Source organism: Monodelphis domestica, chromosome 8 (genome assembly GCF_027887165.1).
Source record: "Monodelphis domestica isolate mMonDom1 chromosome 8, mMonDom1.pri, whole genome shotgun sequence".
Taxonomy (NCBI): domain Eukaryota; kingdom Metazoa; phylum Chordata; class Mammalia; order Didelphimorphia; family Didelphidae; genus Monodelphis; species Monodelphis domestica.
In genome coordinates this window covers 26436676-26458942 of record NC_077234.1, presented here as the reverse complement: position 1 = coordinate 26458942, position 22267 = coordinate 26436676, and the positions used below count along the sequence as shown (strand labels likewise).

Here is a 22267-nt window from a genome sequence, read left to right as displayed (position 1 = left end):
AAGAAAATACATTTCATGTTTTGGCCCTAGTGCTAATATTCTTGGTTGTGTAGACTGAAAAAAAAAAATCTGAAGAGAATCTGTTTTTTTTTTCCCCGAATGGAAATAGAGCTATAGTAGAAAAATTTGTCATCAGTCAGACTCAGACTTTTTCCCAAGTATACAGAACTATCTTTGGAAACCAGGACACAAAGTCAATGTCTTAAACAAAAAAAATCTAATAAAATATTTGAAAAATTTTAACGTTTGTTGAATCAGAAGGGTTTAGCCAAACTTTGTGGAACAAAGCATAACTGAACATCCTTTAATAATTTTGAATGCCTTATTCAGCTCTTACATTTGATGTGGTAGGAGAGGATTGACTATCCTTGGGAATGCAGCATGCAATCAGGGATATAACACTGGATCTTGAATCAGGAAACCTTGGATTCAAAATCCACTATTTTTTTATCTGTAAAATGAGAATAAAAATACATGTACTTTCATCACAGAACTCTTGAGAGTCTCAAATGAGATAATTTCTGATTGTTTTATGTTACTTTTAAAGATCCAAAAAGCTTTCTAGGAATCCATACAAAGTCTAGCAATTCTTTGACGCAGCTTTCCTGTTAATCTTTCTTTATTGATCTAAGATTAGAAAGAATAGACTAGTACAGAAGAATCGTACAAAAGAAAGAATGTTGAATTTAAAGTCAGACTATATGAGTACAAGTTCTAACTCTCTCACCAGCTATGTAAGTTAGGTTCTACAAGTTAATGAACCTCTTTGAATTCTCATTTCCTCTTCTTCCTCCTCAACCTCCATCTTCTCTTCCTGTTCTACATCCAGGTGCTCTTCCTCCTCTTCCTCCTCATAGTAATAGTGTTTATAACTAACATTTATATGGCACAACTTATGTCAGTCACCATGCTAAGTACTTTACACACATTACCTCATTTGATCCTGACAAGAACTCTGGGAAATGCTATTATTCTTCCAATTTTATAGTTGAGGAAACTGATATAAATAGAGATTTTAAAACTTATTGCCACACATTTGCTAAATATCTACTCTTAGAATTGAAATCAGGTATTTGTGACTCCAGGACCATGTCCAATGCACCACTCAGTTGTCTTTTACATATGAGAAGGATGAACAAGATTGTTTTGATGGTCTTTCCACCCCTAAATATGGGATCTTTCTACTCATCTCCATAAAAAAGGAATGTTTTAATCAGATGATAGTAAACATATGGGGAAGTGTGGGTTGATATTGATGTAGTAATATCAGTACCTAACACTTAGAGGTATCAAAAGGTCAAACTATCACTTGGATAACCTTAAAGAAGTACGTGAGAAAGAAATATGTCCAGTGGATTTAGTAAGAGGTACTAAGTTCAAATCTCAGCCGTCAATTTTTTCATCTGCAAAATGAGGACATTGAATTACATGACTTTTAAGTCTAAAACCTCATAAAATTGAGGAATCAAATGAAGTCCTTGTCTGCATGTGGATACTGGCTATATATCCACAGGTTTTTCTTTAAATCCATGTAGTTTCTATTTTTTCTTTTCCTTCCCTAATCTTTGGGAATAAACCCCCACTATTTAAACTAACATATTAATTATGGAAATATTGTGTTTATGTCTAATATCCAATGACATTGAACCATATTGTAAATCTAACAATGTAGATGAAACTGGAGGAATGGTGGAAAATTCAGCAGACCCACATTTGCATTTGGATTTGCATATATTATCAGTGGATCAATCTATGCCTTTATTGTTTATTTATTTAAACCCAATGAACAGGTTAAATGCCTTCTATGTGTCTGGCTTGATCATAGGCATTAGGAATCCAAAGAAAAACAAACAAGTTTTTTGAAGTTAAATTTCTTGCCCTCAAGAAATACACAATCCATATTTTATGTGAATATTTTTGGAGCTGTGGAACAATAATATGGTTATATATGTGCATTTTATCTTTTTCAGAGACAAGATCCTGTTGCTTGGAATGAAACTTTTGCAAACATGTCCAGGGACGTTCTTAATATCAGATACACTCTTCTGCCTCATTTCTACACAATAATGCATGAGATCCATGCCAATGGTGGCACAGTCATCCGGCCTCTTCTACATGAGTAAGTATACATGACACATGACATACTGCTATGTAGATTTTATTTTAATTATTTAATTCCTTTACATGTCCCAAAGTCTTCATTTTTGCTCCTTGAAAAAGTTTTTTTTTTATTCTTTGAAAAATAAATTTTTTGGAATATATGAAATATCTATTCAATAAAATTTCATTCAATAGTCTTTTATTTTTCATGTTATAGTATCCAAGCATTGTTATAGGCTTTGAAGAACAAAGTAAGGGAGAAAAATCAGTTCTGGGACTCAAAGTCTGACATTATTGTTTGGATCTTCACTTCTGCATTAGACAACATAATCAGACTAAAAAGAGAGATTCCATTCATGGAGCAAATGCGTCTTTTCATACAACTACATATTTGATAATTTGGAAGAGATTTTTGGGTAGACTTTTCAGTTATTGAGGTTTGCACTCAGGGGAACTGATAAACTATTAAATTTTTTTGAGGTCAGCGACCATACTGTTTATTTGGGTGTTTTGTTTGTATGTATGTGTGTGTGTATGTGTGTGTGTGTGTGTGTGTGTGTGTGTGTGTGTGTGTGTGTGGTGTGTATATGATTTTTGTTTTTGTTTTGGGGTTTTTGCATCTCTCTTTTTTTAGTAAATTAGCATTTTTATATCATCTGGCACAGTGGTCACAAAAAATCCTGTGTTTTTTTAACTGAAGGAGGGGGGTATGGCTCTTAGTTTTGCTAGATTTAATTTTAGTTAGTTTTAAAATTAAGAATCACTTCAAATAAAGTCAGTAAACACTAAGCACTTGTTAAGTAGAAGACACTACTCTTGAGTGCTAAATATATGGAGATATGAAAAAAATAGTTCCTGCTTTCCAGGAGCTCAGAGTCTAATGGGAGAGACAACATGTAAACAACTATGTACAAATAAAATATAGACATGCCCATTGGAAATAATTGCAGATAGAGTCCACTGACACAAAGGAGGGGTCAAGAAAGGCTTTTGTTTAGAAGGTAGAATTTTAACTGAGACATGAAGAAAGTAACTGAAGACTGGGAGTAGAGATGGGTGGAGAACTTTCCAGGCAATGAAGATAGCTAGGGGAAAAAACAGAGTCAGGAGAGAAGTATCTTCTTTGAGGACTAGCAAAGAAACCAGTCTCACTTCATCAAAAAAGTGTAGCAAGTAAATTGAAAGAAGAGTGGAAACATGGGAAGTTGATAGGTTACAAAGGACTTGAAAATTCAAACATATTTTGTTTTGTTTTGTTTTTGATCCTGGGCCAAATAGGAATCCACTGATGTCTGCTGAATTGGGGTCAGAGTGATAAGGTCAGACTTGCACTTTGGGAAGATAATTTTGACAACTAAAAAGAGATCAGTCTGGAATTGGGAGCATTGAGGCAGAGCAACTTACCATCGGGCTATTGAAATAGCCCAAGCATGAAATGATCAAGACCTAGAATGAGAAAGTGATAGTGCCAAAAGATAGAAAAGAGTTAACATGAGAGATACTACAAAGATAAAATTGACAGGCCTTGGCAACAGATGGACAGAGGGTGAGGGGAATGAGAGAGTATGAGGAGTCAAGGATGACCCTAAGGGTCTGGGATGATGGTAGCACCCTTGGAAATAATGGGGGATTTAGGAAGAGAGAAGGATTGGAGGAAGAAGATAATGTTTTCAGTTTTAGACATACTGAGATTACAATGTCTACAGTAACATTAATTTGAAATAATTTCATAGGCACCTGGATTGATGAGACTGTAAGTTAGAAGAGATATTAGAGCCTGACAAATAGATCTGAGAGTCATCTGTTTAGAGATAGTAATTGAGTCAATGGAAGCATAAAGAGAAATATTATTGAGGGATGAAAAAGGAGAGCTCAGGAGAGAACTTTATGAAATATTCAGTTAGTGGATATAGCCTGAAAAAAATATAAAAGAAAACTGAGAACAGATGAAGAACCAAGGGAGAATTCTGTCATGAAAACCTAGAAAGAGTATTGAGGATAAGAGGAGATCATAGAATGTAAAGAGTTCAGGAAAGATGAGGATTGAAAAAAGACCTTCAATTTGGCATTTAAGAAATTATTTGTAACTTTAGAGAGAGCACTGTTATTTGAGTGATGAACTTGGAAGCCAGATTGCAGAATTAAGAGGAAATTAAAAGGAAAGGAAATGATGGAGCCAATTACAGTCAACTCTTTAATAATTTTAGCCAAAAAAGGGTGAAGAGTTAGAGGATGATAGCAGCTGGGTATGTGTGTATCAAATGATCATTTTTTGAAGATGGAAGAGAAATTGACATGCTGGGATCAGTTTGGAAGCAGACAGTGGAAAGGGAGAAAATGAAAATGTAAGGGGGAAATGGGGTTTATTTATAAAAAAAAAAGGTTGGGCTGGATTATATTTAAAATAGGGTCACCAGAAATTTAATTTATTCTAAAAGAGATTTATTTATGATTTATTTACAAAATATAGAGTGATGTAAGAAAATCAGAGAGAGAATACGGTAAGATATTTATCCTAAACACTAAGTAACTTACTCCTGGCCTCTGACTCAACCTAGGCAGGGACAGTTAGTCCTTAGGCCATGGCAAAACTGAGGACCTGGGGAAGTCTCTCCTGAGGCTTATATCTCCAGAAAATTCAATATGAAAGGAGTCAGCCTTTTACTCACCATGCCTTAGGCCCAGTCAGCAGATTCTCCACCAGCCTCCATTCCAAAGAAAGAAAGAACTCCCAGTAGGACTCCACTCAGGAAGTTGTCATTCCCTTTTAAAGATACTTTTTCTTGTGTCAATTCCTGTGCCTTCCCCTAATTCTACATCTACCAATCACAATTGACGGCCTGCTTTAGAACTGCCCAGGAGGCAGTTAGTCTATTCTGATGCATCACCCACTATTGCACACATGGAACACAGATTTCCCCCACTCAAGTGTGAATGGGGTGTTTACATTTCTGGTGATTAAATCTAAAACTGGGCAGATCTTTCCAGTCAACTTTATGTAGGGTATTTACACTTTTGGTGATTAAATAGACAGGGGTTACAATTTAATCTTCACAATCAGGGGAGAGTTAATTATTTTCATTTTCACAATCAGGGGAGGGTTAAATTTAATCTTCACAAAGATAAGTAAAGGTGAGGATAATAGTGTGAGCAATATGCTAAAAAAAGATGAGATTGAATGGACTAACTTGGGAATGTGGAAAGGTTATCTTTGATAAGGGAAAGGTGATATTATTTCTTTTGTTCTTACCTACTTCTCTTGAAAAATGAAAGAGAAGAAAACCCTTGTGACAAACTGAAGATGATATTCTGGTTTGTTGACTTCCTTATTTGATTTTAATGGTGAAATGAAAAGAGTTTATAGACTAGTTGACAGCTCTGACAAAATATCATTTTAAAGGCAATCCATGTTTGGTAGATGAAACAGCTATTACTTATTTAATTCTGCACCTGATTATTATCCACAATTCTGTAAAAAATCCAAATTATCTTTTTTTCTTAAAAAAATCTTTATTCCTAGAAGTACAGCCTCTTCTTTTTGGAGTATTAAGTTCTCTATCTAGAGCCTCTTCCCCCAACTTCTTTGTATTTTGGATATATTTCATATTTACTTATATGTGTACACATTGTTTCTTCCCAGTAAAATATATGTGTGGGGAGGGCAGACAACTTTTCCACATTTCAGTTTTCTAATTTTTGAAATTGAGAAAATGGAATCAACATCATTTACTTCTTGGCTATTATAAGTATCAATAACAATAATCCACATTTCAAAATTGCATTATGGTAAAGAACATTATGGTAAACAAAACAATAGTCTGAAGAAAGCAATTTGTTTAATACTAAATATTACATATTTACTGATGAAACTGAAGATTAAAGAAAAGAAGCTCTGAAGTAAAAAATGTAGCTTATGACTATATAAAATTGTAATTTTTTTGACAGAAATAATAAAACAAGATATACTCTAAAGAGTATTGAACACTTAACTCCCCAAACTTTTGTGAGGATCAAAGATGATATATAAAATAATTTCCATACATGAAAAATCATATAAATGTCTTCATCATCATCATCATCATCATCATCATCATTGTCATTGGTTTTAAAGACATATGCCATAATACTATTATTAACTAAAGTTATTTAGCACTTTAAAAATTATAATACTTATATAATTATCTTATTTTGGGAGTCACAGAAACAATCTATATGGTTCACAGTCTTCTTTCAAACTGTATTGATTGTCTCAGTTGCTTTTGAATGTATAACAAAGATTTCTGCATTTGGGCAGGCAGGAAGTCCACAAGTATATATTCCTTACTATATGCCAGGCTCTGGACTAATAGCTGGGGATATAGAGTGAAGCAAAAATAGGTCTTGATCTCAAGGAACTCACAGGCTAATGGGGAACATGTAAGCAGTTATGGAGGAAAGACAAATCAGAGGTGACATCAGGGAAAAGCCACTAGCATTCAAAAGGATTAGGAAAGGCTTTTTGCAGAAGATGAGATTTGGGGCTAAGACTTCAAGGAAACTAAGAAATCAATGATGTGGATGACAAGATATAGATAAGTCTAGTACAGAGGAGAGTTCATGAAATTCTTGACATCACAAAATGCAATGTTTTTGCAAGGAATAGCAAGAAGGCCTCTGTAATTATATTACAGTGTCTGAGGAGGGCATTAAGGCATATCTATATCTATACTCAAGCAATATGAGTCTAGGTTATGAGGAGCTTTAAGATAAACCTAGAAGATTTTGAATTTAATCCTGAAAGGAATAGGGTACCAATGGAGAGGCATGGGGTTGGGGAGATGATATAGTCAGACATGTACTTTAGGAGGATCTCTTTGGTATCTGAGTACAGCATGGATTAGGATCAGGAAAGATTTCAGGAAGAGTATCCAACAGAGGGTTACTATAGTAATCCAGGTATGATGTGTTAAGGATCTCTATGAGGTTGGTGGCAGTGCCAGAAGAGAGGAGGGGAAAATACAAACAATTTCCCAAAAATATAAGTGATGGAAATTTGCAAATAATTGGATATAGGATATGAAAAGAATGATGTCAATGATGTAAGCATGGGTGACTGAGAGGATAGAGGTGCCCTTAATAATAATAGCAAAATTAGAAACAAAAAATATGGTAATAGAAATAAAGAGGAGATAAGGTTTTAGAGAAAGATAAAAAGTTCAGTTTTGGATGTGTTGCAATTAAAATGTCAATAGGATATCAAATCTGAGATATCCATTAGGTAGTTGAAGATATGAGACTGGAAGTCAGGAGACAAGTTAACCTAAAAGAAAAAGATTCAAAAATTTGTCTCTATGGGACTATTGAGAACAACAAAGTAAATAATGTAGAGAAATAAGGGAATAGGACCCATAATTGAATCCTGAGGGCATCTTAGCAGTGATGGCCTGGAGAAAAATAGAGGAATGGTCAGACAGGGGATTCATGAAAGTGCAGAATCACAAAAAATCAATAAGATAGCAAGAAAGGATTATGATCCATATTATCAGAGTTGCAGAAGGTTTAAGGATTAAGATGGAAAAAATCAATTAGATTTGGTAATTGAGAGATCATTGACAAGGGCAGCTAGATGACTCAGTGGTTGCAAAGCCAGGCCCAATGATGGAAGGTCCTCAGTTAAAATCAGACCTCAGATTTTTCCTAGCTGTGTAACATTGCACAAGTCATGTAGTTCCTATTGCTAAACCCTTATTTCTCTTTTCCTATGGAACCAATACATAACATTAATTCTAAGGTAGAAAGGCAAGGGTTTTGAAAAAAGAAAAAATTAAGTTGTCATTTTGGAGAAAGAAGCAGTGAAATGATGAACTCATGAAGATTTAACTAAATATAATTGTTTTGGATGGTTTTAGGCAATTTTCATTTTAAATTACAAACTTATTGGGAATTGTGTGCTTCTTTAATTTGCATTTGGGTATGTATATGTACATAAAATGGTCTATAGGCTGTCAAAACAGCATACTGTTTCTTTCAACTATACTTTTTATGCATTTTCTTAGCATATTATAATCATAAATATACCAACTGGCTATATGTTTTCTCTTTCAAGGTTCTTTGATGATAAGGAAACCTGGTACATCTTTAAACAATTTCTTTGGGGCTCAGCCTTTATGGTTAGCCCTGTTATGGAATGGGTAAGCACAAGCCATCATTTTCCATATGATGCCCCTTTAAAACTGAATTGTTGTGTTTGATGCTTATCTGTTTTTACCCTTTCAGGGTGCCACCTCTGTAAGGGCATATGTGCCTGATGCCCGCTGGTTTGATTTCCACACGGTAAGAGATGAAGAATATCATTTCTCCTTCAAAATCTACCTTAGAAACCTTCTAGTGTAGAAGTATGAAAGAAAGATCTTAGGACAAATAAGCTTAAAGCATCCAAGTGGGCATGCATGCTGAGAACTAACTTAAGTAGATTAAAAAAAAAAAAGGTAGTACGGCAATGGCGGGCCTCTTTATTTTTTTTTTAAATCTGGCTTTTTTCTTCATAATGAAACATTAAAAGTATACTTAGATCACATTGTTTTAGATTCTTTAAATGAAGATAAATAATAATCCCAAAGGGGAAGCAAACTTTCCACAATCATGTTATGGTGTAAGAGACAATGTCAATGCTTTCAAAATACTCTTTTTTTCTATATGTGAAATCCGTGAATCTAATTATAACACCAACTCATGACATATATCCTTTAATTATATACAAAACACTCTACTAGGTCCTGGAAGATACTAAGTTGAAATCAGTATTTTGCAAAGCTCAAAATACCATATTGATTTTACTGTTCCTGTTACTTAATTGTATCTTTAACTTTGTTTTCAAGTAGCTTAGACTATGCTAGATTATTTTGTTTCACTAGTGAAAATTGCAATGTTTATTTTAAACCTTTAAATGTTCTTTGAAGGTGTGTTTATTTTAGATTTCCATATATTCCATATGTCCATAAAATACTTTTTTTCATGTGTGATAGGTTACTGGGAATATCTTTAATGGTCCCAGTTCTTCTTCTTACTATTTTACCACAATCTCTTCTTTCTAGGGGCTTGATATTGGAATTAGGAAGATATATCATGACTTTGATGCTCCTTTAGAGAAAATCAACCTCCATGTCCGGGGTGGTCATATCCTTCCCTGTCAGGAGCCTGCCCAGAATACTGTTCACAGGTAATAAAAGTGAAATGAGGAATGATGAATTTGAAATCTGTGATGGTCAGTGGTTGAATGTCTCGACCACTGAAAGCAGGTATCATTTTCATTTTAAAATAGATATTAAATTCTTTATGCACTCTGATTGCACAGGAATATACAGTGAGTTTCTTGTGAACATTTTAATTATGAACCTCCTTGATTTATAAAGGGCCACCCCAGGTGAGAACTCTCCACATACAAGGCTGAAGGGTCTCTTCTTCACTCCTCCTACTACCATTACCTTTGTCATTCTCTAAGTTATTTTTTCCTATCCTTTAATATTCCTTAACCACTCTCTACTTTTCTGGGTCTTTTCTTTGTGATTGATCACCACCTCCTTGGTACCATCTACTGTTAAGTGATCCAGCTCATAACTTCTACCAGCAAAGAAAAAAAAATTTCTCTAATTCCATTACTTCATAAAATCCAGAACAATCACCTGTGTCATTCAATTCTGCATCCATTTTACAATCTGTTTTTTTTTCTCCAACACCTAGAACTTCTAGGAGTTTCAATTAAACTTCTGGGCCAAGAATTGGAGTGGGCCAGAGTCCCTACTTTCCCTTCCTGAGGTTATAATGTGAAATGGAAATATCTTTCCCTGTAAATGGCACTAAATGTGTTAGTAAAATGCTATAATTTTTTTAGGTTAAGTACTATAAGTACTAGAATTTAACTGCATTCCTAGTTTAAAGTGACTTGTGAAATCAAAATAAAAGAATGGTTTCTCTGCTAAATTGTTTGCAAGTTCTAAATAATCAGCTAACAAAAGGACTTTGAGATGATGACCTATTCAAAAGTTGTTACCTGTCTCTAATAAAAAAATCAACAGGAATTTATTAAGCACTTATTATGTGACAGGCATTTCCTGGGCTTTGGAGATACCAAGGAAAGTGACAATATGGCCCCAGACCTGAATAGGGTCATATTCTAATTGTTGAAAAAATATACAAACAATTATAAGACATCTGTAAATGTCCATCTATATCTATGGGAAGTTATGGAGTAGGGATGGAGCCTCTGCAGAAGATGGGATTTGAATTTTATTTTTTATTAAAATATTATTAAAAAATAACCAACAGGAAACTAAGAGGTCGCCCTCTTAAGTAAGGAACAAATACTTTCCAGGAATGAGAGACAACCTTAAAGACATGGAGCAGGGAGATAGAGTGTTGTGTTAGAGAAACACCATGTAAGCCAGCTCATCATGGCTAGATCAGAGAATGTATGGAGGGAAGAAAAGTATGAAAAACTGGAAAGGGAGGAAGAGGCTTGGCTATGATGGACTTTAGAAAACAAAAAGATAATGTTATATTTCATCTTAGAGACAACAGGGAGCCACTGGAGTTTATTGAGTGGGAGGAGGTAATTTGATCATACCTGCAAAGGAAAATCAATTTGGCAGCTAGGTGAAGGAAGGTTTGAATTGGGGAGACCTATTGGAAGGCTGTTGCAGTATTCCAAATGACTCATCAAGAGGACTACGCCAAGACCCTTTGCTCCTGGCTATATGAGAAGAAAGAAAATAAAAGGTGGAAAGGATGTAGTTTTGGGGTCTATGTCCTACTCAACTCCTCTCTTGTATCTTGGCCCAATATTTCATTAATATAGCATTCTCTAATCTCTTAAGTACCATATCTGTCCATGATTTTTATTGAAATATTAAACAACTATGTTTTTATATATTTAGATTTTTATAATAGCATGTGTGGTGAGAAAGGCATATATGGAACCAAATTTAATCTTGCTTTGATAACTGAATCTATTATTTATAATTAACTTTAAAAATATGCTGCTTGATGGCATGAAAGTAATCCTGGAGTCTCAAAGGTTATGCTAGTATACTGGGATGGTTTGGGGCAAGGCCTAAGTAACAGTCACCTAAAAAGGACCAGAATGATTACTATAGAAAGATTCACTAGGAGTAGGCTGGATATGTGTTGAAATAATTTTGATCATGACAGCTCATGAAACAAAGAACAATACCAAATGCTACTCAGTCCTCTGTGACAAATTCCTTCTCCTTATGCAGGGATGATAGTTGAGAAGTGGAAAAAGGGGTAGAATGTATGAAGAATCACTTTATAAAAATGTCTAAATTATAGAAAGACATGGATAAAAATTGTGTAGGAAAGGTGGCTCTGGATAGAGTATAATATATGACAGGAAGGAACTGTCCATAAAAGTAAGGTCATATATCTAGTGGAATTTCAACTTATGCTTCTAGATCAGGAGTTCATAACCTGGGGTTTATACACTAGAATCTATCTATCCATTTATCTATCTATCTATCTATCATCTATATTTCTATCTATCCATTTATCCAATCTGTTTTTCTGTCTGTCTGTCCATCTATCTATCTATCTATCTATCTATCTATCTATCTATCTATCTATCTATCTATCTATCTATCTATTATATATGTATATATATGAATGTGTATGTATTTGTATATATTTATGTATAGGTATATGTGTATATATACCTACATTAATATATATTAGAATAAACATGCACATATAAAATATACATATCCAAATATACAAACATTATTATATGTAGACATATATACTTACATGGGTATATAAATACACACATGTATACACATATCTGTGCACATATTCTTGTGAGTGCATAACTATTCTAGTTAATTATTGAAATTCTCACACCTCCAACTACTTTTCAGATATTTTGAATTAAATAGCTTGAACACAATATGCCCCAAACAGAAATCATTTTTTCCTTATAAAATTTACCCCTCTTCATATGTTCCCTGTTATTGAGAGGGCAATAAAATTCTCCCAGTCTCTTAGACTCACATACTAGATGTCATCTGGGACTTATTATCTTTCAATCCTCTCATGGATTCCCCCTTTTGAATACACCCAATCCTGACCCCAATCAATGTTATCACTCTAGCATATGCTCTCATTACTTCATGCCTCCACTATTGTAAAAGCTCATTGATGTAGCTGCCTACTTCAAGTCTCTACTCTATCCTCCATTCCGCCACTAAAGTAATTTTCCTCAATCACGGATTTAATCATGCCACTCTTGATGAAAATCAAAAAAGCTGCCTTGACTCCCTATTGCCTTCAGGATTAAATATAAAATATTCTGTTTGACATATCAAGCCTATCCTAACCTGTACCCTCTTACCTTTCTAGTCTCCTTACATCTTATTCTTCCATATTTTCTCTTTCAACCAGTGACACTGGACTCCTTGTAATTCCACAAACATGATTCTCTGTCTCTCTTTTTAGGATGATTTCCTTGGTTGCCCCTCTTGTCTAGAATCCTTTTCCTTCTCTGTTCAAATGTCTGGCCTCCCTTGAACCTCAGCTAAAATCTTGCCTTCCACAGGAAGCCTTCATCAGTCCCTCTTAATTCTTTTGGTGAATTATTTTCTATTCATTTGTTATATAGCTGGCCTGGCATGTTTTTTTTTTTTTTTGTATGTTCTCTTGCCTCCTAGATTGCAAGCTCTTGAGGGAAAGAATTGTCATTTGTCTCTTTTTCTCTCCAGTGCTTAGCACAGTGCCTACCACATAATAACCGGGGCTTGATAAATGTTATTGAAGAATCAATTGAAATATAATTTTATATATAGTATGCAAACATATAAAATTTATTCTGAAATAATTATTTCCCTTGTTACTTATGTTCCTTATGTATTTTAATATTAATTTTTTGCAATTAAAATATTTTGAGAATTCTATGAGCCTTATCAGACTTCCAAAAGATCAGACAATTCCATAACATCCTTCCCCCCAAATAAAACAAAAGAAAATCCTTAATAAACTCTATTCAAGATAGAGATAGCATTGGGTAATGGATGGAATGTTGGGCCAGAAATCAAGAAGACCTTGGTTCTGATTCTGGTTCTAACTCTTACTAGCTGAATGTCTCTAATCAAATCCATTTAACTCTTTCATTCTGAAGAACATTTCTAGGGCTTTTCTGCTAACTCACAGATGTGTTTCTATCTAGGGAGTTTATTATTAGTATGTTTCTAGGTCAATGTTAATTTAGACATACCCAATAGTTCTAAAGCCAAAATTAATAAGTATATCATTTTAGTACTTTTTCCCCTTCCAAAAACTTTCCTCCAGTAAAACCAAACAACCTATGTAAAACCTTAAAAACTTTTCAAACATATCAGTGCTATTTATTATGATAATGACCAGAATCATTTTCAACATTACCATTTAGATATTGACCTCTGACACTTTTTCTCTCTAATTTCATGGTCACTAAAACACTTATACTGTTCTCTCTCCTATGCACATTCAATATCTGGACTAAAATTAATGAGAAAATTTGGATGAGAAGGATAGCACAAAGAGGGGATAAGTGGGCAAAAGATAAGAATGAAGGGATAATAAAGTCAACACTTAAGTTTTCCTTTGATCTATGCAATATTTTAGTTTTAATTTGTTTGTATTTGTACCCAAGAGCCATTCTCCAAATTGGAGTCAAGTTTTATTAAGTGACATTCTTCTTTCAAAAAATAAATGAATGATTCCTTGGATATGAGATTCAGTGGGAGAAGAATTAAGAATTCCCAGGTTATATGTTTCATAGTCAGATTTTTGTTTGCAAATATATGAAATAATCATAATTGATCATTCAGAAAATGTTTTTTTTTCTTATAGTCGAAAAAACTTCATGGGACTCATTGTTGCTATGGATGAAAACCATATGGCACAAGGTTCATTGTTCTGGGATGATGGAGATAGCATTGGTGAGTCTGACTTTACTATGATATAGTAACACATTGGTATCTCTGATATTTCCTGAGTGCTATTGGCTCCCCTCCTTCTCATTTCTCATTCTTTATCTTTTTTAGCTTAGGTAGAAGCTCAATATAACTACACTTTAGCTGGAAGCCTTTAAGCATCTGTGCTACCTGCTGCACAAAGAGGCCATATCTTTGACTAACTTTGTGTGTGCTGGAGCAAGGGGGTGTCACAAGGAAGCCCTGATCACCCAGGGTCATAATGTAGAAAACATGGTCCAGGCATATAGATTCACACATGCAAATTGGACAGTATGGGATACACACCAAGAGAACAATTTAGAATCTAGCCCTTGTCCTGATAAATATATATGCATGCTATTTGGTGGGATCTGTTATCCAGATAAGATTTATTCTTTCTACCAGGCAGTATATAGCTCAAGTAATGACCTCCATTATCATATTTCTTATGCATATGTAAGAAAAAATGTAAATCACTCCAATAAAAGGAATAGATGACATATAAAGCACTTGGGGATTTGAAAAAAATGATGATTCTTTTTCATTCTTTGAACTTCACAACAACCTCATGAGATAGGTAATCTAGGTTTATTATACTCATTTTACAGATGAGCAAACTGGGTTAAGAAAAGCTATGTTTTCCCATAGTCATATAGTGAGTATCAGAGCTGAAAATCACAGTTTTTAGGTAACTTCCAAGAACTTCAGCTCATCTTCTATGCTATGCTGTAGAAGTCTATTTATGTAAATTTTAACTATTTCAAATGATTAACATAGAGGAGAACAAAATATTTTGGCATTTTTTCATTTTGTTTCTTTTTCTAATAGATACTTATGAAAAAGGCCAATACCTGTTAGTACATTTTAAATTAAATCAGGTAAGTATCACTTTAAAACTCTCTTCAAACATTATTTTCTTACTTTTGTCAAAAGAAATCTTCAGTTTTCACAGCATTCTGTAATAGAAGATATATTAATTTTTCAAGTTAATAGTATATAACAGTACATAACAAGCTCCATGAGTGAGAGAGAAAATAAATAAAATTCTGAGAGTCAAAGTTCTGGATATGAAAAATCAATGTGTTAATTAGGCCAGCAATTAATTAATAAGTTGATTGGTGGTGATCTCTATTGCTGATCAAAGATGTCAAGGAAGCATCCTGGGTCAATGTGAATCCAGGTCTTCTCTTCCTACCTCTCCTTCCAAACTTCTACCCCATCAAGAGAAAGACAACCCCTGATTGGTAGACACTAAATTAGGAGATGGGCTAAGACCTTCAAACCTTCTCTATTATTTCTTCAATGGGGAGGAGATATTTGATGAATGAGATCTGTTCAGGAAGATCTAGCCACCTGAAGCAATGTAGACAAGAAAGATCTCCTTCAAAACATAGATCTCACTGGCTCAGATCCTATTTTTTAAGCTACGTTACATTAAACTCTAATGAAGGGAACACGTGCACTTGAGTAACTCTTTGTAGCAGGGACCAGCTCAGGTTAGCTTCATTTACAGGGTCAATAGAAAGGCCCAGCCCAGTCCTTGGAAGGGTCAGGGATGTGATGACATTCATCTAAATTGGTATCTCTAAAATCTAGACTGAAAGATGGAAGTTCAGAAAAGAGAATATTATGTTTTAATATTAATAATCAAATGATATAGCATTAATAGTAGTTTTCTTCTAAATGTACCCCATTTCCATTTAACCCATCCTCTAGTGTTATTTATACTCTAATGTCTCTAGCTGTTTTTGTACTATGGGTGCCCAGCCCATGGAAAAGTTATTATAACTGAAATATTGTCCTTCTTCTTCAACTTTTCAGAATACTCTGACAAGTTCTGTCACACATAATGGGTATTCAAACCCTGAAGAACTGAGGCTTGGTTATATCAAAGTGTGGGGAGAAAGCCAGACTCAAATTTCAAGTGTTGAACTTATATACAATGGCCAGACTCAAAGTGTCACCCATGACCATGATTTAAACAAAGGGGTAAGATCTCAATGAAGATTCCTATTATATATCAATTTAAAAAAAATGAGTCTTTTTTACTCTCATTTCCTTAAATAATTGAAGTCCATTTTAGTTACCAAAAATATTTATTTTTCTTTTTCATCATCCTCTTCATCCTCTCTCCTTGTTTCTCTACCTTCCATTCATAATACATCTTCCTTTTCCTATTCTTTTCTCCAAACAATGGTTTCTTGCTGAAAATACCCTCTAAGCAGGAAGAAATAACACTAGCATTAATTCTTCATCCATCCCTCTTTAACAAAATTTTCTGAGGCTAATGTGGACTAGTTAGCTTTTCTTTAAGTAAATGAAGATTATCATAGGGTAAAGGGAATAGACAATTTCTAGTTATCCCCAAAGAATGGAACTAGGAGGGAAATATGCAAATGACAGAGAGGAACATTCAGGTTCCAGGTAAGAGAAAACTTCCTTATAGAGCTTTCTCCTAACTGTAAGGAGATGCAAAAGGAAGGAAATATATCAAGGCTCCTTGTTCTGGAATGATGAAGAAAGCATTAATAGTCTGCATGTGCCCCCCAATAGAAAGCTAGTGTCTCATCCATTACCATATATTTGAAATTATTCCCTTTTCTGCACTTTTCATTCCTCTGGGAAATTCTCAATCAATGGCTAGATCATGGCTTCAGAGCCAAAGGGGATCTTTAACATAATTTAGTCCAACATCTTCACCTTAGGGACATTCTACCAACAATCTTTGTGGCTTTAGGAATATCTCTTTTTTTCCCTGTTTTTCTTCCTTCCTTCCTTCCTTCCTTCCTTCCTTCCTTCCTTCCTTCCTTCCTTCCTTCCTTCCTTCCTTCCTTCCTTCCTTCCTTCCTTCCTTCCTTCCTTCCTTCCTTCCTTCCTTCCTTCCTTCCTTCCTTTCTTCCTTTCTTCCTTCCTTTCTTTCTTTCTTTCTTTCTTTCTTTCTTTCTTTCTTTCTTTCTTTCTTCCTTCCTTTCTTCCTTTCTTTCTTTCTTTCTTTCTTTCTTTCTTTCTTTCTTTCTTTCTTTCTTTCTTTCTTTCTTTCTTTCTTTCTTTCTTTCTTTCTTTCTTTCTTTCTTTCTTTCTTTCTTTCTTTGTTTCTTTCTTTCTTTTTTCTTTCCTTCTTTCTTTTTTCTTTCTTTCTTTCTTTCTTTCTTTCTTTTTTCTTTCCTTCTTTCTTTCTTTCTTTCTTTCATTCTTTCCTTCTTTCTTTCTTTCATTCTTTCCTTCTTTCTTGAAAGGTTTGGACTAGATGATTATTAATGTCCTTCCAGCCTTGAGAAATTATGCTTCATTAAAAAAAGGCTATTTATATATTTTAATGGTATTCTTGATCATCATTACAAGCTGGAAATCCAAAGTTTTGAATGAATACTAAACTTGTATATTTTCTTTATCTCTCCTAGATATTAGAAATTGACCTTAGAGACAAAGCTGTTCTCTTGGAGAACAACATAGAAATCTCTTGGAAGACATGAAGACCAAATGTGAACCTTGATTTTCAAAGGAAAGGACTAATCTACTCTAGATTCAATTAAAGTGCCCAATTTTTCATCTCATCATTGTGTTATTTTCTATAGAACATAATTAAATATTGTAAACATATTTAAAGTAAATTAATTTGTGTGAGGGTGCCTATTTATAGTATTCTAATTTAAACAAAAAATCTAGAAGTCCATTTTTTGTTATATAGTTAGAGGTATTTCAGGAACACAGTAAACTGATTTTTAATTCCCCTTTCAGAGTCCTCAGGATGACCATCAACTAATAACAAAATATTTTCATTGAAATGAACAAAGTAATTGATTTTTAATTGTCCTAAGTTATTCTAGAGTCCATCTCTTATCTACTACATGAAGTTACTTCTCATATCTTCATACATTTAGTATATGTTACACATGTTTCACAACAATTCTGAGAGGTATATATTAGTATTGTCTCCATTTTATAGAAGAAAAAAATTGAGAATGAAAGAGATTTTGTCACTTGGCCAAAGTCACACAGTTAGTAAATGTCTGAGGTATGATTTAAATTCAGTAATTTTATACTCCCAAGTCCTGCTTATTTTCAATCATACCACCTATCAGGCATTGATTTCCACTAGTTAAGTAAATGGGAGAAACAAGAGTTCAGAGCCAGTTCCCTATCTATTTTAGAACAGGAAAACACCAAAATCTTGGTGATAGGTCAATGTGTATGTAAGTTTCAAAAGCATGAAATAGTCATCATCTAACCCAGTGGGCCCAGACGATAACAATGTCCCTCTTTTCACTATGAATTGTTTTGAAATAAACAGGTATTACTATTTTGTCCATATCTACACACACACACACACACACACACACACACACACACACAGACAAATTGTTTCCTTTGGAATATATAATTTTTTATTTTTTTGTATCCCAAATCTTATCACAGGGCTTGGCACAAAGGAAGTTAAGTTGTTTATTGATCAGTTGCCTGATGGATAAGGAACTCAAGGCAGTGAAGACAGAGAAGGTCCATTGCCTGCTAATTTAGGCCTGAAATGAGAATATAATGGAACATGTAGCCATTGCAGGAGGAAAAAAAAACCATTCAGAGGAGCAAAGAGATGTTCATTCAAACATGATATAACTTTGATTCAGCTGAATAAAGGTCTCTTGTGTAAGAGTGAGTCATTCTGCTACCCTAGAGTCAAAAACCTCTGAGAAGAGTTTTATTCCTTCATGTCTGGCCTATTTTGTATGTAGATGATAGGGAAGCCACACCAATCAATGATTTAAACCTTAATACTACTCTAAACCCAATAAATATCTAGGACCATTAAATTCCTCTTCAGGAAAGACTAGACTAATTTTTGAAGGTCTGTAATGTATTGTTATTTTTTGTTTTCATTTTTAGTTGTATCCAATTATTATTGGCTTAATTGAAATCTCAAAATAAAAATTTCATCTTTCAGCTAGTAAAGTACCTTTTGCACCTTTAGAGAAATATTTTTTTTCTAAATTAAGCACAAGAAACAATTTAAAAAAATTTTCCATTTGCTTTCCCTCATGAATGCTATAACAAATATAACAAATTGATGGTGGTGTTCTTACTAAACATCCATTCAAATCCAAATCATTGCTCTGAACTGGAGTTATCGTTGGTCAGGAATAGCTAACTCTCTTCAAGGATTCTAATCCAATTATTATATCCCTCTTCTGAACCCAATAGTTTTCCAAGTATTTTTTCTAATTAAGTGGATGTTTGATTCTACAGATAAAGAAATATATAGAGTGGTATTAAGAGTAAGAAAACTGAGATTTATTAGGGCCATGAAAATTATGTTTTTTACCATCCTATAGTAAGAATATTAAGCTACAAGTTGAAAAACTGAGACATGATAAAGTAGAAAGATTCCTAAGAATTATGAGCAATTTACTGACTGAAGCAAATGAATAATTATAAATGAATGCATTTAAATCTTTAAAAGCCAATATATTTTCCAAGAAAGCCCTAAAGTCATCAAAATATAGCAGTAATTAGAAAAACAAGGAAAAACCCTATGAATATTCTTAGAGTAATATGATTCTGGTGATTTGAAAAAGCAGAACCTGTTCTGTGACATTATAAAGTGAGAAAGACCAAGTTTGGAGACCACTGAATCATAAGACTTAAGAGCTGGAAGAGACTTTAGAGACACTCTTCTCTATACTCCTTTTACACACGAGAAAGAAAGCTTATAAAAGTTTATAGACTTAGCTCAGTTAATACAAATTGTAAATAGCAAATATAATCTTAGTATTTTAGGCAACTATAATAATTTAGAAATTAATAACTGAAAAGTAGGACAATATTACCGACATTACATGAACAAGAATAAATATGACTTTTGGTAGAACTTATCCCATAAAACTACTTGGTTTTCTGACAAGGTTTGTACAAAAAAAAAGTAAGAATAATGAAGACCTGATAATAAGATACACGGAACTTCTACTATAACTAGATGTATAGTGGGATAGTTATCAGAAGTAGAAAAATCTGGGGAAAGGCAATGTCAGGGCAGAAGTTAATAAATTCCACTTGACATATGATGATTTTGAAATTATCTATAATGCTTAATACTACTCTAGTTGGGGCCATTGATTAGTGGGTTGATGATGAAGAAGTGGATTCAAGAGAAAGATTAGGGAAGTTTAATAGATTTCATGAGTTCTTTTCAGAGAGACGGTAACTGAATCCATGGCTCTTGTCAAGATCACAAACAAAGAGGGAGAAAATACAGAGAAAGAAGGGAAGAGGTTCCCAAATAAAGACTTAGGAAGTAGAAGCACTTATGAAGTTGGATCAGGATAAATGCAAACAAGAATACTGAGGTGGAGTTTTCTGATTTCTATGGAAGAGAACCTGGAGTAAGTAGTATCTCAAAATCAAATAGAATTAAGACTTGTCAGGAGTAAGAGTTAGTCTAAAGTGACCAAACTCTGGGGCGATCAAGCTAGAGGAACACTTAAAATGATACGTGATGCTCACAACAGTGCTATGAGTTAGATAGGACTAGTATTATTATCTCAGTTTTATAGATGAGAAAGCTGAGGTGAATTGACTCAGCTAGTAGCAATATAAAAACTTAAACCTAGGGTCTTCGGAATTTTTCTACCTTAACATACTGCTTCCCTTCAATTTTGACAGCTCCTTTAAAAGAAAGTACAAAATCTGTAAATGGATATGTAAAAACTGCAATGCTATTCCATTACTTTATTGAACATTTCTAGACTTAGTTTAGAGTAACAGATGCCAAAATATTAGTGAAACAGCATATATTGTATTTGGAGAAAGTCTATATAAAAGGAACAAATGATTTATGATTCGGGATTAAGTGCCAAGAAGGAATTTGGTCTAAAGGAGAGACCACTAAACTGGAAAGAACAAGTCTTTAGGTCATATGGATGGACTATCACATCAGTTCCTGAGACCTGTATCAGTAGGGAAGGAGTGGATTTTCACTAATAGTTTAGGTAGGGGAAGCTAAGTGGCTTATGGGTAAAGAAACAGTTCTGGAGAGAGGAGGTCCTGGGTTCAATTCTGGTCTAATATACTTTCTAGTTGTGTGACTCTGTGCAAGTCACTTAACACCAATTGCTTACCGATTGCCACTATTCTGCCTTGGAACCAACACTTAGTATTGATTATAAAGGTGAAGTTTTTATTTCTTAAAAATAGTTTTGATAAGAGCTTTGCCAGAGTAGGTGACAAAATGCTTTCCCTTATGTATGCAAAAAAACGATGCTATGGACTCATTATCTGGTAGGTTCTCTGCTTTGAGTTTTTGCTAACACTGGGGATGGACTTAAACAAAGCCATCCACACACTCTCATTTGTTCCTCCTCATGCTCCATGATAATGATTTATAAGTTTTCTCTTAGGCTGAGTTACGAGGAATATGAATCACTTGGCAAGAGAAATTAAAAATACACCAGAAAAGTCCAAAGAGAAAGAAAATTTCTAGATGAAAATATAGACTATCAAAGTCTTATATGTAAAAATTCCAAGTAAAGGAAAAATAAATCTATAACAGGTCCTTGAATCAGGGCCCAATTAAAATGATCTAAGCAATGATGCATTTACCCAGTCAGTAGCCAGGACTACAGAAAGTTTACCACACTATGAAAGACAGAAAAGGGACCAGATTATAGGAGCCAAATAGGGGCCAAGTTAGGGACACTTGTCTGTATTTTCACAAAGAGTGTAGATACAAGGAAGGCCTACATCTTAACATATGTTAAGCATCACAACATTGAGTCTTCACACTAATATATCCTGTGTGCTCTTTGTGGCACTAATCAGGTTTAGCTTTGTGCTTCATTGGCTCTGTGCAATGGCTCTTTTGTATATCTTGTCCTGGAATCAGACAGAATCATTAAGCAAAGTCCCATAATTTTTTTAAAACAGTCTCAAGCTTTTGGGGTATGCATTGATATTATAGTAAATGTATCTTAAACTTATATTACTGCAAAATAAAAAGTTAAAGAAAATCTTAATACTGGTGACATGTGCTTCAAATATAAAAGAGAGAGAAAAGATAAAAGACTGAAATAGTATATTGTACATTCAAGAAAAATATAATAAAAGAGTTTTAAAAATAAAATGTAGCTTATAATCATTGACACACTGTGTCAACTAAGAAAACGTAGAATTCAAAGCTTTCTCACCAAAAATGAGAT

General features: G+C 33.9%; 1 protein-coding gene across 1 annotated transcript in view; it reads left to right on the top strand.

The window, feature by feature from the left end:
• Nucleotides 1–17672, top strand: part of SI (sucrase-isomaltase) — a 101808-nt gene extending 84136 nt beyond the window's left edge. The window contains exons 40-47 of the mRNA XM_001368258.5: nucleotides 1971–2119; nucleotides 8186–8270; nucleotides 8356–8412; nucleotides 9174–9298; nucleotides 13978–14066; nucleotides 14910–14959; nucleotides 15903–16070; nucleotides 17483–17672. Of these exons, the coding sequence (XP_001368295.3) occupies nucleotides 1971–2119; nucleotides 8186–8270; nucleotides 8356–8412; nucleotides 9174–9298; nucleotides 13978–14066; nucleotides 14910–14959; nucleotides 15903–16070; nucleotides 17483–17554 (795 nt within the window). The 3' untranslated portion in view covers nucleotides 17555–17672. The remainder of the gene's footprint in view (nucleotides 1–1970; nucleotides 2120–8185; nucleotides 8271–8355; nucleotides 8413–9173; nucleotides 9299–13977; nucleotides 14067–14909; nucleotides 14960–15902; nucleotides 16071–17482) is intronic.
• Nucleotides 17673–22267: the final 4595 nt, after the last annotated feature.